Consider the following 15,608-nt stretch of genomic DNA (forward strand, 5'->3'; position numbering starts at 1 on the left):
GTCTAATCTATCTAACTCCAAAGGAGCTGAAACAGCTTCAGTGGAAAATGAGGGGAAATAATTAAGACAGTCTGAGCAAATGGAAGGGGAGGCAAATTAAGATGGTAATAAGTTTTAAAAATAGTGAGTATTTGGGCTTGAGGAAAGGAGACAGTGAAACACTGGGAAACTGTGGCCATCTCACTTTTTCCTCAGCTTTTACACATCACCTAAGTCCTTTTCTTGCTCCTACAAATACTACTGCCCCCCTGCAGGAGGAACACACCTTCCCCAGGTAAATGTGAGCACCTGGAAGTAAATGTGATCATCTGGAAGTCACCTCAGTGAACAACAGGAAGACCTAATGTTCCCATCTATGTGTCACTGCAAGATCAATGCTCCAGCCTGTGTGCCCTGCTTAGCAGAATTCCCACTGGGATAAAACCTGCAGGAGCTGGGGCTTCTGTCCCTGCTGCATGGCTTACCTCTCCTTTAGCCAGCCAGGAGCACTCCTTGCAGAGGTACAGACAGAGGTTAGCACGTGGGTCGCTCAGTAAGAGGTGCCTTGGCTTTGCAGGGTGTGCACAAAAAGAGCTGTGGCCACCTCAAGCCGATTGTCCCCGAGTATCGAGGTGCCCCGACAAGCACCCGCCGATCGTGCCACCAAGGAAGTGGCTGCAAACCTCTCATTGCTCACTGATGAGGTCCAGAACTGTTTTTACACCTTCTTCTCTAAATAAGGAAGCTGCCTGTGAGGCCTCTGATTCCTGACCAATTTGACTCCTTTGCTTCCCACAGCCAATGAAATCCCACTCCTGCCTCCAGTCTTGGCTGACAGCACTCCAACCTCAGCAGGCAGGGAGGACGCAGGTTTGTGTTACAGCCTGGCAGCCTCACCTTGGGCAGGCTGTTGATGTCAGAGTGATGATGTGGGCAGGGACAGCCCCTGCACTATAAAGATGGCTCAATCAAATATAACGGAGGCTGCCCAGCGGGAAGCAGGATCTACAAACCATGGTCCCCACCAGTTGCAGTCCTGCTGGCCTGTCTCTGCTCCCAACCCAACTGCTATTGGGCTTTAGTTTCAGGTCAGCAAGCTCTATTTGCTTTCCAAAAATAAGCCTCTGCCACCATGCTGAAGGGAGAAAAACAAGAAGGGCGGTATTTTTAGGGCCATTAATTCTGACCACGTGCCCAAGAGGTGAACGGGATGGCCACGGCACAAAGACTTCTCATCACTATGTCCTGCGACGCCGGCGCTCACCGGACGCTTCCTGCCTTCCTTCTCCTGGGTCTGCTAGCCGGGATTGCTGCCACACACCCAGCTGTAAGCAGAACTAATGGCACATTGCTGGAGAGAGGATGGCAATCTCTGCTGTCCAGGTCCATGGCTGGGATGTCAGGGGAGAAGGCAGATGTGAACTGGGAGAGTGACTATTTGCTAGGAATCAAGAGGCAGCGGAGGCTTTACTGCAACGTGGGCATCGGGTTTCACCTTCAAATCCTCCCAGACGGAAGGATAAGCGGAGTTCACAATGAAAACCAATACAGTGAGTTGCATCCAGAAATGAAATAGAATAGATGTCACTTAATTGCTGTGAACTCTAGTAATTACCCTTCACAGAGTGCAAATGTTGTGACTTGATATTATTAACCTGTGCTACATCTGTTGCCTTTTAAAGTCCCTGGGATCAATAAATATGAGAACCCTTCGGGCTGAAACGTGGCACAAAATGCTTAGACAAATTTAGATAGAATTTATTTTTACCTGCTTTGCTGCACAGATGAGAAAAGACAAAGCAGGTCGAAAACTGACTCTCTGCTGCATTTTCTTGCTCCTCACCTTCTCATTTCCCTTTTGAATCTGGGAGGTTTTTGCTGAGTCCTGAGTGCCAAAGCATGATTCTTGAATCCCAGCTGACCAGTATTTTTGGGATACTCAGTGTGTCCCATGGAAGGGGTTTGCTGGTCCTGGTTCATTCATTCTTGTGGGTGCTGTTCTGTTACCCTAAGAATTAAGGAAAGCATTAGTCATGTGGATTTGAATTTCCTGTAGAGGGCAGTTGCTAAAATCTTTTGCATCAATGTCATGTGGGACTTCAAAATGCAAGCCACACTTCTTTAAGGCTCAGTAAAAAAACTTCTGTAAGTATAGCATATTACATAAAAATTATTTTCTTATTGAAAAGGTCCAGAGTTTGACAGATCAAAACAGTTTGATAGAACAAAAGGCTTATACAGAATGTGACTACAATTCTAGAATAATTATTTTCAAATCCTGTGACATTTAGAAAAACCCAAGATCTTCTCTGTGTATATTTATTTTGCTGCATTAGGGAGTTAATTCTTATAAAGAATACATTACAAGTTTGTTAGGGTTAAAAAAAAAAGATATCTGAATTGTCTTTCATTAGCTCTAGATTCTGTGATAACACTTCTATTAAACTTCATGTTTTTCAGGTCTCTTTGAAATATCCACTGTAGAAAGAGGTGTTGTAAGTCTGCTTGGTGTGAAAAGTGCTCTCTTCATTGCAATGAACAGCAAAGGCAGGTTGTATGGGACGGTAAGTACAAGTGCAAGTAGTGTTTCACAGTTTATACAAAAAGGTTTTGAAGTGGTTTGGTTTGGTTTAGTGTTTTGCATTGTTTGTTTGGGTTCAGTTTGTTTTGGTTTTGTTTGTTTCAATCTTTTCCTTATGGAAATCTCTGATTACAAGCAGAGAAAATAGCCCTCCTGTTACAGGGAGCCTGCCCAGCCTGCTCTCATCAGTGCTATTTAATGCAACAAGCAGCATGGCTGTTACAGGGCTGGGATTTTAAAGCTTTCCTGTAAGATTGTACACCTTAGGAAAATGAACATATTCTGCAAATAGTACAGATTAATTAGATGGCTTCTTCTAAGGTCACAGGGCTGCAAACACATTGTAGCAAAGCTGAGCCCCATTGATTCCATCCTGCATCGCATTGTGTGTAGGAGAGGCACAATTATAGCTATTTCCAACTGCTACCCTTAGTAAAGTAATGACCACATGCTCCTTCCTACCAAAAACAGCCACACCATCAAGAATAAATAGGAAGTCTACCCTACAAGGTCAACATGTGTGGCTGGGGTTATTTTAATGATCAGTTTTGTGAGATCAGTTGCAAAGGGTGAGAAAATAATAATAACTATTAACAATGGTATGCAAATCATACTGAAACACCATCATCCTCATCTAGATGATTTGCTTTCTAAATGCAGTTTAACTTCAGAGTTGTGAGCAGCACATCTCCAGCGTCAATATCCAGCAGAAAAAGTGCTTGTTAGGAGGTGCATTTGAAAGAGGCTGGGTCTGGGCAATAGGCAAAATCAGCCCATCTTAAAGTAATGAGTGGCACTGGTTGTAGCAATCTCTTTTGTCAAGGAGCAGCAGAGTCCTTTCCTTTAGAAGAGCTGTAATTTCAACAAAGCATTGCAGTGGTTTAAAATAATGCCAAATGTTATGAGGGACCTGTGGCATTACTAACCTGATTCCTTCTCGCACTCATAATGACAGTAGGACACTTTAAGATCGCACTTCAGGAATATTCTTTCAATCACAAGTGATCACAAGCACCTAAAAAGTGCCACAAGTCCAACTGCTTTACTTAGCTGGGTCTTTCTAAAGAAGTACAGAAATCCCTTTGATTTTTTTCCCCCACTTTCAATACAGTTTTGTTTATTTTCAAAGACACTTTCAAAAACTGTAAGAGATGCGCATTTTCCCTGCACAGCGCAATGCCTTAAGTCAAACTCTTACAGGCTTTGCATGGTGTTATCACACAGATGCCCAAGTAAAACTGCATTGGTGGCATCTCATTTGAAGTCAGAGAATTATTCTGCTTTATCTTTTAATTTCTTCTGCATTTGTCTCCTGCTTGTCCTTGCACCTCCTCTCCCAGATAACTCCCCCTCCTTAGATTTTTATGTTTTGACATGGAGGACATTAAAACTGTTTTCCCAGATTAGAACCAGCTGCATAGTTAAATATTACTAATGGTTTAATAAAGAAATTATTTCTTGTTAATCAAATCTCTTATTAAAGCAAGCAGTTGTCCCTGGGCACTGATGTTTGGAAAAGCTCTGAAGGTTTCAACAGCCAGCATCAATTTTTTTTTATAAATGATGGAACGTCTGGCAGAGGGGAGGTCTTAAATAAAGCTGTTGTTTGGGCAAGAGGGTGCAATTATTATTACTTGCAAATAAAATGAAGAAATCCATGATTTATAATGAATTAACTTGATCTGCCACAGGAAATACACAGTCCATTATCTGGACAGGTGGCATCTGAGTTCATCTGACACCAAATTAGCACCGAGGAGGGAGATTTATTGTTGGCCGCAGTGGCCGCGGCACCACCTGTCGCACACTGCAACGAGCCCTGGTGTAAAAACGCGAGGAAGAAAAATGACCTGGGCCTTGGTGGAAAATTGATTGTACCTGATTTGAATCCCTACCCCCTCCCCTTGCTGTTCCTTAGGCTGTTTTCCAAGATGAGTGCAAGTTCAAGGAAACCTTACTGCCTAATAACTACAATGCATATGAATCCAAGGTTCACCGCGGCGCTTACATAGCCCTGAGCAAACACGGCAGGGTGAAGAGAGGGAACAAGGTTTCTCCTGCCATGACAGTGACCCACTTCTTACCAAGAATATGAGCACCAGCAAAACAGAAGATTAAATCCCAGGACAAACAGTTTCGTTTTGCACATGGGGAATAACCTCCCAGGTAAAGTATTTATACTGGCCATTGGAAAACAAAAAAAAAGAAATCTCTATATGTATGTGTATATTTGGATAAAAGTATTTGTACTAGATTCATCACATAGCATATGTAATGCAATGCTGCTTCTCTCCTACTCTGTACAAATTTTACATGGCTGTGTGCCTCCTTTGGTGCTGTACAGAGAAAAATGCAAGCTGGAGTGCAAAGGAAGTTTTTGGAAGATGCAGAATGGCTGTGGGCAACCATCTAATCAATCATAGGTGATTTACTAGATATTAATTACCTCAGATAATAACCTCTTGTACTGAACTGTTTACATATCATGGGCCAAATCACCAGATGATTTTGCTTCACCAGAGCTTCAGGCAGTTCACTCCATCTGAATATCTGCCTGCACCCCCCTCTACAGACTGTGTCCTGTCCTGTAAAGTCCTCAACCTGTTTTGATCACAAAGGTGCCAATTCCACAAGTGTTTCTGCACAAGCAAACTGTCTGTTCCCAGAGCCCCTCTGCCTCTGAAGGGATTGTCCAGGGTCTCCTCACATGGACTGGTTGGCAAAATGAAGACCTACAATCAATTTCCCATGGGAAGGGCCACAGGATAAATCACAGATGGGTCCCAAATGCAAAACTGATTTGGAGCTGAGGATTCTGAATGGCATTTAGTGAGCTTAGTTTAGATTTACCTCCAATATAGATGTGTACATCTTTAATATTAATATTTGTATATATATAGACATGGGATGGATGAGTGTGCATCTAGGTAACTACATACTTTTAATGAATCAGTCATGCCAGTCTCCTGATGCCCATGAGCCTCTGTATAAAAGAAAAGAAATATTTAAAGGCACTGAATTTCATTTAGCCTGAATGTTGTTGATCTCTAAGAACTAGAACTGGTGTGTGGGATGCATTTTATAAAAGATAAAAAATTCATGGAAGCTTCCAGCAAAGGGTTATTTTAGAAAACTCTGTTGAATTTTCACTGTCTTAAGTATATTTGTTCTTCTCTATCATACCTCCCTGAGGTATGAAGGACAGAGAAAGGAAGCTACACAAGCATACCTTCCCATGTTGGGACAGAGGAACTCATGCCATAATTCCAGTTTCTGTCACTTGCAAAGCATCAGTTTCAAAGACAACACAGCAAGCTGTATGAAACACTCTTCAAAGCTCTCCTAGAAGCTGTACAAATGACACATAACCTTGCCTTGCTATTTTGACAACCCTTTCCCAGATCACCAATGAAGCTGCATTCTCTGTGCCTTTGAAAGAGTATTTTAAGAGGCCCTAAGTCAATGGTCACTATAAATGTCAGTTACCAGAAGCCTTGGGATTCCTGCATTGGTGGCGTGCTCCTAAATTTGAAACTAGATTCAATGTAATGTCAGAGCATGAGCATTTTCAGCATAGATGGACCATGCTGCTGCAGAAGTGAATATCTGAGTGCAAGATTATCTCCCACGTCCAGCCAAAAGGGGGCTATGTCCAGCCTTGACATGCCATTCTATTTGCAGGGGCTGTCTATTCGTGATGAATTTGAGCCTTCTGACATGCATGAGAGACACTGTCAGGGCCAGATCCTCAGCTGGAGTAAATCAGCCTAGGAAAACTGGAAAACTATCAGTTTATAGCTGCAGAAGATTTGGCCCAATGGACATACCCACAAGGATGTACCCCCCACCACCATTCCCAAGAAACTGTCAAGCCAATTGTTTTGTGAACAAGATACAGTTTTCCAGCATCTCTAGTGTGACTTATATTTGGATTTATCAGGTTCAAATGTAAGTGATGATTACAGTGTAAATGAAGAAAAAAAAGAGTGGAATGCTGCTCACAATACAGGAATAGGATACTTTGAAGGATGCTTTGGAAGGAAAGGAGTTGAAAGGAATTGCTCTTCATTTTCTGGTCTTGCAGTATTTCAGAAAGAAGCCAAGATGACACACTTTGTTCACCCACAACGTGTGCAGCAGTTTGCTTTGGAAAAATGTGCATTTGAAGTGAAAAATCAGGATGTTTTGAGTGGGGAGAGAGTGGGTCAAAGAAAAGTTTGGAGGGTATCAGGCAGTACATTGGCCTAGAGTCTCCAGAGGTACAGAGAGCTGTGCTGAAATACATTAGCTGGCAACCTGTATCCTGGGGTTATATTCCTAAATGTCTTTGAAATGAAGTTTGAAGAAGTATGGAAGAGTCCAGGGATGTAGAAGGAAAGAGAGTGCTGGCACATAAATTTGCTTCTGATCACAGCTTAATCCAGCATCCTTATGACAGGATTGAGTCTGTTCCCTCTTAAACCAGGGCAGCCTAGAGAAAGTGATTGTTGCCAGGACTGGTAAGCATTGGGACAGATGGCACAAAAGGTGGGAATCAGACTCACTGGCTCCATTTTGCACACACTGGTCAAGCGAGGACAACCTGTAGACCAGGTCACAAGAACTCAGAGGGAAATGGCCTCAAGCTGTGCCAGGGGAGGTTCAGGCTGGACATCAGGAAGAATTTCTTCACTGAAGGGGTGGTCAGGCATTGAAACAGGCTGCCCAGAGAGGTAGTAGAGTCACCATCCCTGGAAGTGCTCAGGAAATGACTGGATGTGGCTCTGGTCTGGTTGACAAGGTAGGGATTTGTCAAAGGTTGGACTTGATGATCTTGGAGGTGTTTTCCAACCTCAGTCATTCTGTGTATCTATAAATCTGTTATTCACAGCCTGAGACTGTTCTTAGGAACTGCAGACCCTTTTGGATGCAGTTTTGGTGGGCATTTGGAGGGCCCCATCAGTTACTCTGCTGAGTTACTCTTTACATCACTGTTTTTTTTACTCATTACACCGCAATGCCAGCCAGATCAACATGGAAATCACAGCTGAAATCAAAGAAGGGTATGTGACTATATAAAGAAAACTCATGAAACTAAAGGAATTTCCCAAATCAGGGCCAAATTAGGAACTTCAAAACATATCTCAAATGTGCATTAACAGGGGTCATGCCATGGGCTGAGCTTTGAAAGCATCGCTGTGAATGCTCTACACCAGCCTGGCATGCCCACATTTTGCACATGAGATTCTCCTGTGGAGTTAATGCCTATTTTCACAGTTTCTCCTTCCTCAGGCAAACCCCATAACATTCTAAGACTTAATTCACCCTGTTAGAAAGCAGATTTGGCTGGAACTGAATCATGTTCTTGAATAAATTTTTCCCAGACATGCAGAGACACAGACACACACACAGTGGAAAAGCAGAGCAATATTTGTATACCTCACTATCTCAATTCCAAGATTTTATTTTGCACAGTAAAATGGTGCCAAAGTTCTCAGATTACCTTTTTTCACTAAAATATACCTCATGTTCTGACTCAATATGGACTCACAATTGAGACTGTAAATTTGCAAGAAACATAAATCTGTCCAATCAATTGTTTGTGAAACTGCTTCTATTTTTATATGTATGTGCTGCGCACAATAGTTTAATGTATTCATAAAATAAAATTTTATACATTTTTGGTAGTGTTTTGACTCTAAATCCCTCTTAACATTTGGTTTTTTCCTTGATTCAGAAATGCTGTGTTAACTCTTCCTCCAAACCTAGTTTTTATTCACCTCTAGAACCAGAGTATGCATTGCTACACTTCAAATTTCTTGTAGAACTTTGTGTAATTCAGATTTCTTACCTGGGAAGTGCCCAGGTGTCCTGGGAGGCATGGGCACTTCTTATGCTCCCTTCCCACTCTGTGCTCTCAGTTTGGGGGATGAAAAATCTCCCAGGAATTTTGGGGACAAGAGATGGTGGATAAGCCTCACACCCCTATGAAGAATAGGAAACATTTTGCTAAGTCTACCTCATTTTCTGCTTCCTCACAGGTAATTTGAAACTTAGTAATATCTCTGTTTCTATGGAGACATTTAGAAGGGAAAGGACTGTTGGAAGGCTTGAATCCAACATCTTAGATGAGTTCAGGACCAACTTCAAAGCTAGGGGAAGATGTATCAGGAAGAATCCCATCTACCCATCTCCTGCAACAGCCCCTGCAACAGCTTCATGATTCATTAAGCTCTGGTTGAAACTCTGGCTAGCAACTCAAAGGGCATCAAACAGACAAATATCTCAAAAGGGTCACCAGAGCAGCCCATGCTTTGCTGAGAGTCTGAAGGGTTGGCATCATCTTTAGGGTCTTGACACAAGACACATTAGTCCTATGCATTGACGGAAAGCGTCCCTCCTGCTGGAGCTAACTCTTACCAACAAATGGCTGCAGAAATCATCTGAAGGACTCAGTACCATGAAGGGAAAGAGAAGAAAAGGAAAAAAGAATGCTTTCTGATAATTCACACGTACAGGATAAGCTCAGCTGCAGGTACACAAAGCTCAGGTCCATGAACTGTGTGGCTTCAGCTGAGACCACATTCAGAGCAAGGGCCAGCAGCAGGGCCAGTGCTGGGATCCAGAACCCTACCCTGTGCTGGGCTGAGCCCCCAGTGTGGGCAGCAGGGCAGGGGGGATTCTGCCCCTCTGCCCCTCTCTGCTGAGCCCCCACTGCAGGGCTGCATCCAGCCCTGGCCCAGCACAGGAAGCACAGGGAGCTGCTGGAGCCAGGCCAGAGCAGGGACACCAAGGGGATCAGAGGGATGGAGCAGCTCTGCTGGGAGGAAAGGCTGAGGGAATTGGGATTGTTCAGCCTGGAGAAGAGAAGGCTTTGGGGCCTTGCAGTGGCCTTGCAGTGCCTGAAGGGAGCCCACAGGAAAGATGGAGAGAGACTCTTGACAAGGGCCTGGAGTGACAGGACAAGGGGCAATGGCTACACACTGACAGAGAGGAGATTTAGATTGGGTATTGAGAAGAAATTGTTCCCTGTGAGGGTGGTTGAGGCCCTGGCACAGGGTGTCCAGAGAAGCTGTGGCTGCCCCTGGATCCCAGAAAGTGCCCAAGATCAGGTTGGATGGGGCTCTGAGCAAGCTGGGATAAGTATTGGCATTCTAATTAAAGACATGCTTTCAAAAGGAAACAAACAGCCCCACATCTCTTTTGCATTGGTCTTTTGGGGTGGGTTTTTTTTGTTTGTTTTTTCTTTTGGCTTTTGCTGAAGCCACCCTGCTCTGCATCAATTTGAGCAGTGGAGGAGACAATTAGGTCCCAGGTATTTAACTACACGTGACTTTGTTCCTTCAAAAAATTGTCCAACTGCAAACTCTTGTGCTTCATGTTAGGAATCACAATGATTTGAGAAGCCAAGAGGACATTTGGTTTCCTTGTCAGAACCCAAGATTAAAAGAGGAAGTAAGAATCTCTTCCAGCTGCTGGACAGCTAAGGAGGAGACTCAGGGTAAGATAAACCACTGTGAATCTCTAGGTTTAATACATGTAATGCAAACTGGAATTGCAATGAACTGCAGTGAGCAATCCTGGCTAAGGAAATCGCTGTCATTGCAGAAAAAAAATTATAAAAACAAACAACCAAGTATGCAGCCACAAGCAGAGATTTCTTTTTTCTCTCCAGCCAAGCTCTGCATCCTGCTCAGTCCAAAAGCATGTTTGTTTTGGAACCCTACACTGCTGAAAAGTGTTTGGCCAAAATCCAAGGGGCCAATAAGTCCAGATGAGCTCAACGAGCTGTGTCCTTGGATCATGAGATTTGAACATATTATTCAATCCTGGATCTCATAAGCACATATAATTGTTGGTTATTTTTTGTCACAGGGTGTGGACCAAAATGCCTTGATTAGGACTAATTTTTTTCCTCTCACAATTAATTGTTTACAACTCACAATTTTATTGTATGCTTTCATGAACCATGGCTGACATCTCTGGAATAGCTTCTCCAAGGACAATGAAATGACACCAACTTACGTCAAACAAGGAATCATTAGGGATAATATCTAAAACAACACAGTTTATAATTATATTTGTTTCAGGGCACTCTGGAGAAGAGCTTCCTTTCCTTTTTTTTTTCAATGAAAAATGATCCATCCTGACTCATTCCAGGTGGCTGGAGCCTTGCTTTTTTCCTGGAGTTACTTTGCCTATGACCTGAGCCCAGGACTCACTGGTCCAACATAAATCTTCTAGCCTATTGAAGAGGCAATAAAACAAAATTATGCAAAAACCCAAAGAAGGGAACTATGCTAATCAGCATGGGTGTCACTCAGTGAGATCAGGAGAACTTTAACTACCTCAGTGATCCAGTGAGGGACAAAGCAGTTTACATTTACCAGGGTCAAAACACAGGTGAAATGGCTTCAAAGTCACAGAGAGTAGGTATAGACTGGATATTGGGAAGAAATTATTCACTGTAAGAGTGGTGAGGCCCTGGCACAGGCTGCCCAGAGCAGCTGTGGCTGCCCCTGGATCCCTGGCAGTGTCCAAGGCCAGGTTGGGTGGGGCTCTGAGCAACCTGGGACAGTGGCAGGTGTCTCTGCCCATATCCATTGGAATGAGATGGGCTGTGAGGTCCCTTCCAACCCAAACCACTCCACGATTCTGTGATAATGATGATTTTTCAAAGGCAGGAACTACAGAAATAGAAACTGTAGGAAAGTAGATATGTATGGGGTATGTCTGTGTGTCACTTTCCGTAAATCTTGAGCAAATCTGCAGATGTGTTTGCACTTTTTAAAGAGAAACTTTCAGATTTCAAAATAAAAAGCTAATCTCCAATGGAATTTTTTTCCCTGCACCCCTACAGCAATCAACATGCAGGTCCACAGCCACCTGGGTGATTGGAATTTCTTGTGTATGACATTTCTTATGTATGTTTGAATTCTGCACAACTTCAGTTCATGCTGAGATGGTCATCAGCTGGTCATGAAGGTGGTACCTTGAATTCATTTCCATTCTTCCACCAGAAGTGGAGACTGTGAGAGGAATGGAGCAAAGGGTCAAGAAGTGACACCAGGGTCAAAGAGACATAGTCATGTTCAGGGTCGGCAGATGGGCTAACCAGCCTCTGGCATGTAAGAAAGTTCCTTTGGCATAATGGAAAGGATAATAAAGAAGATTTAAAAAAAAAAGTATTAAGTTGCATTTTTAAGTTTTGAAAGAATTATCAGTGAAGAAATCTCTCTGCTTTTGGAGAACTGAGCAGGTTGATTAGAGTCCAGAACGTCAATAAAGATGACAAAAACCAGTCTCAAATAAGGTTTACTTATTTGAAAGAGAATGCATTTCCCAACCAGCCCTGGCATGGCACCAGCTTGTGACAGCTGTGAAAATGGCCAAAGATCAAAAGGGCCCAGGTGCAGGATCAGTGTCCCAGCAGCTGATGAACCTTTGCACAATGTGACTCTCAAGTTCCTCCTCACCAGCAATGTGGCAGGCTGAGAAAGCAACATGAAGAACTATTGTGTCTACACTGAAAAAAAAATATAGCTGCACATCTACCTGAAAAGACATTTTGTGAAGGAAAACCTGAATCAGGGGCAGAGTTCAAGACATATTTTTGTCAGATTTCTGTTCAATCTCATAAATTCTCCTCAATGTGCTCCCTGTCATGGAAATACCTCAGAAAACAGAACCCAGCTTTTGAGCAAAGATGAGACAACAGAGTTTAGTTGAAAAAATGAAGCCACTGTTACTTGTCTTGCCCTGACCCTTACAAACTTTCATCTCCATGTTTCTTTAAAAGACTCCAGTATCATAGACTGGTCTTGCAGTGGCTTAGGGAATCTTTCTATTTTCCTTGTATTAGAAACCCTGACTACAAGGACAATGTTCAGTCATTACTGTTTTCATTTATTATTTAGGCTTTTGTGTTAAAAAAAATTACTCTTAAAACTTATAGAGAGCAAAGATTTCTCCAGTGAAGTTTTCATTTCAAAGAGATCCCACATAAAAAGAAGTCCCAGAGGTAAAGAGCAACACCTGCAATTGCACTGAGGCAGCTCTTCCCATATCAGTCACATGCTGTGTTATTACTGTCCCACAGTAAAAGCGCCCTTGGCTGATGATGACGTCTGCATATTTTGTCTCCTTGTTTCGCTGCATTCCCCTCTCCCTCTTTTCATTTTCCATTCCTAATTTCTTTAACCTAAGCCTTTTTTATCTCTTCTTAAAGAAGACAGATCTGAGTGAAACATGTGAAACCAAGAGACTGGAGTAAGTTTAAAATTAGGTTACAACAAAGTTTATTATCGATCCTTATCTTCTGCCTAACAAGGAGAAAATGTCCATTTAGTTTATTGGAAATTGTCAATGAATGTAGTGGCAGATGTTGTTGAATCCTAGAAATACTTAGATCAGAAGGGGCTCCTAGATCTTCCTAGTCCAAGCCTATTTCCCAATATTGGGAAATAAGAAACTTTACATAAACCAAAGAGTTTTCCCAAAATAAAACAACCAGCCTGCTTTTAGGCAGTGTATTACCATAGGAGATGGATGACTGAAGTGACTTTCTTGTTGAGGCTGTGTATCTGTGTCCCCAGGATTCCTTTGCACCTGGAAGCAAGCACACCAGGAGAAAGGAGACACTTTCTCAGACAAGACACACTGCCTGGGCAGGCAGGTCAGCAGGACTGGGTGTGCACAGGGCAGATTTCAGAATCCAGACAAACTTCAGGCCTTCCAAGCCTCAACACCAAACCAGAACATTTTTCAGCCTTCCAGACCTGAGGAGAGCTGACAGGAAAAGTGGAGAGAGACTCTTGACAAGGGCCTGGAGTGATAGGACAAGGGGGAATGGCTTCACACTGACAGAAGTGCAGGCTTATATGGGATATGAGGAAGAAATTGTTTCCTGTGAGGGTGCTGAGGCCCTGGCACAGGTTGCCCAGAGAAGATGTGGCAGTGTCCAAGGCCAGGCTGGACGGGGCTCTGAGCAACCTGGGATAGTGGCAGGTGTCCGGATAGTGGCAGGTGTCCCTGCCCATGGCAGAGGGTTGGAATGAAATTACCTTTAAGATCCCTTCCAAACAGGCTATTCTGTGATTCTATGATTGTTTTTGAAATTGAAGGTATCAGCAGCTGTCACCACAAATTGCACCCATTCTCTCTCCCACAACACCTAAGAAAACTCAGACCCCTTAAAATGACAGAAACACTCTCTGTTCAGAAAACAAAACCTTTTAGGGACTGGTTCTGCTTTGCCTGGGAGCTGTGCCAAGGATTTCAGCTGGAGGAGGAATGAGGCCCTTCATTTCAGTTCCTTAGAGCAGGCACACTGCAGAAACTGCTGGTACACGCTGCGGTCCCAAACCCAGTGGGCTGTGCTTACCTCATCTTGTTCACGTAGGTGAGCTGGGCCAGGATGTTTTCTTTAGTCGTGGGCAGTGTGACAAGAATGGGGCCTCCAAATAAGGTCACTCAGGATGTGTTTAACAACACTGGGTGAAGTCTGTGGCAAAGGCAACTGCTCACACACACACACACACACACACACATACACAGCATCCACGGTACATTCCCTTGGCCCAGTGCGTCAGTATTCCTAGAATAACTGCTGGAGAGGCACTCCACCCTTGAGCTTCCAGCGCTGGGGGTGTGATCATCTCAGAGCCACTTGTAACAGTGATTTTAAGGAAGCAGAGGCAGAGAGACAGGCCTCTGATTTCTGTGACCTCTTTTGAAGAGATGCAGCGCAAAGGAAATTATTAAGAGCAGAGGTAGTTTCGAATATATCAACCCAAACTCCTGTGTGAGCTGAGCAGCAGAGAGCAAGAGGCTTCCTGAGGCCAGCACAGGCACTCAGATGGCACAGAATGCTGCAAAAGGGCAAGCCACCCACCTGTTTACATATAAGTCAATATGCTTTATTAGGCAAGAGTGCTACAGGTGCTCCTACGTGATGAGAGGAACTCCAGCACTGTGAAGGGACGTGTAGTTTCACTCGTAGGAGAATCCTGGAAGGCAAATCCATTAGATTGAGTAGAAAACTTTTTTTTTTCTGATGGTCCACAAAGTCCTTCCAAAAGATAACTGCAAGTCTCTTCTAGTAACTTCAATCTGTTGTAAAAAAAGCTTGCCTTTGCCTTGTGAGTTCCCTCTAGAACTGAGGGGATAAACAGCACAAGGAATGACATTTAGCTGCTGAGGGTTTTACAGAGTTGAGGTGGTAAGTTTGGACTGCAAAATGACCTAAAGCTGAAACTCAAAGCAGTCAAAATGGGGGAAAGTCAGAGCTCCTGTGACCCTCAGTTCCTTCTCTGTACCATTTGCAGTTAAATGATGATACCAGGGAGGTCTGAGTGTCATCCATGATCCAGCTGAGGCACCTGGCCCAGGTGAGTGCCCAGAATACCTGGCTAAACCTGAGCTGAGCTGCCTCTGGAGCAAGGAGCAGGCAGCAGGAGCAGGCCTGGGACAAAGGCATGGCAGGGAGGGAGGGGAGTGAGACTCACTAAGGGCTGGAGCATCAATCACAGAATCACAGAATGATTTGGGTTGAAAGGGACCACAAAAATCATCTTGTTTCAACCCCCTGCTATGGTCAGGGACACTTTCCCCCTAGACCAGGTTGCTCAATGATTATATCTAATGAATTTCATCCTGAAAACTGGGGTCTGTCTTATCCATATTTTCCTTTCATCTTTTGCTCTGGAGTGAGGATTTCCTCACTTTACCTTGGTTCCTGACATTGACAATAGGTGGTAGCTCCTCCAGGCTGTCTCCCAGCTCCCTTTCCAGGATACATCTATGGAGTATCCTACATCACTGTGGCACCTGACGCTGGCAGTGTAGCACCCCTGCAGTGGGAAGTGGAAAATGTGACAATGTGAAATGATCTTTAAATTCAGTCCTATTTTTTCCCTTTTATTTCTCCCTACAACAAACAATTTCTGTTAATTATCAGCAATTTTTTAGCTGAGAACTGAGAAAAGCCATCTCAATTCCTCAAACACCATAGAGCAATATAAAAATCTGAAAAATCTATACCAGCTTCTGTGGTAAAATTTGCAGAAAT

The 15,608-nt window shown here is 43.5% G+C and overlaps 1 protein-coding gene across 1 annotated transcript; it reads left to right on the forward strand.

Moving 5' to 3' along the window:
- Positions 1 to 1,189: 1,189 nt before the first annotated feature.
- On the forward strand, positions 1,190 to 4,655 carry FGF6 (fibroblast growth factor 6). The gene is made up of 3 exons (XM_036405047.1): positions 1,190 to 1,529; positions 2,440 to 2,543; positions 4,479 to 4,655. The coding sequence occupies exons 1-3, from the start codon at positions 1,190 to 1,192 to the stop codon at positions 4,653 to 4,655; spliced, it is 621 nt and encodes a 206-aa protein (XP_036260940.1).
- Positions 4,656 to 15,608: the final 10,953 nt, after the last annotated feature.

The sequence above is a fragment of the Molothrus ater genome, chromosome 5, assembly GCF_012460135.2.
Source record: "Molothrus ater isolate BHLD 08-10-18 breed brown headed cowbird chromosome 5, BPBGC_Mater_1.1, whole genome shotgun sequence".
NCBI lineage: Eukaryota > Metazoa > Chordata > Aves > Passeriformes > Icteridae > Molothrus > Molothrus ater.

Bases quoted from the DNA above. Each gene is read 5' to 3' on its own strand.
- FGF6 (XM_036405047.1), top strand. From the start codon at position 1,190: ATGGCCACGGCACAAAGACTTCTCATCACTATGTCCTGCGACGCCGGC. The intron at 1,530-2,439 runs GTGAGTTGCATC...CATGTTTTTCAG, and splicing joins TCACAATGAAAACCAATACA to GTCTCTTTGAAATATCCACT. The intron at 2,544-4,478 runs GTAAGTACAAGT...GCTGTTCCTTAG, and splicing joins AAGGCAGGTTGTATGGGACG to GCTGTTTTCCAAGATGAGTG.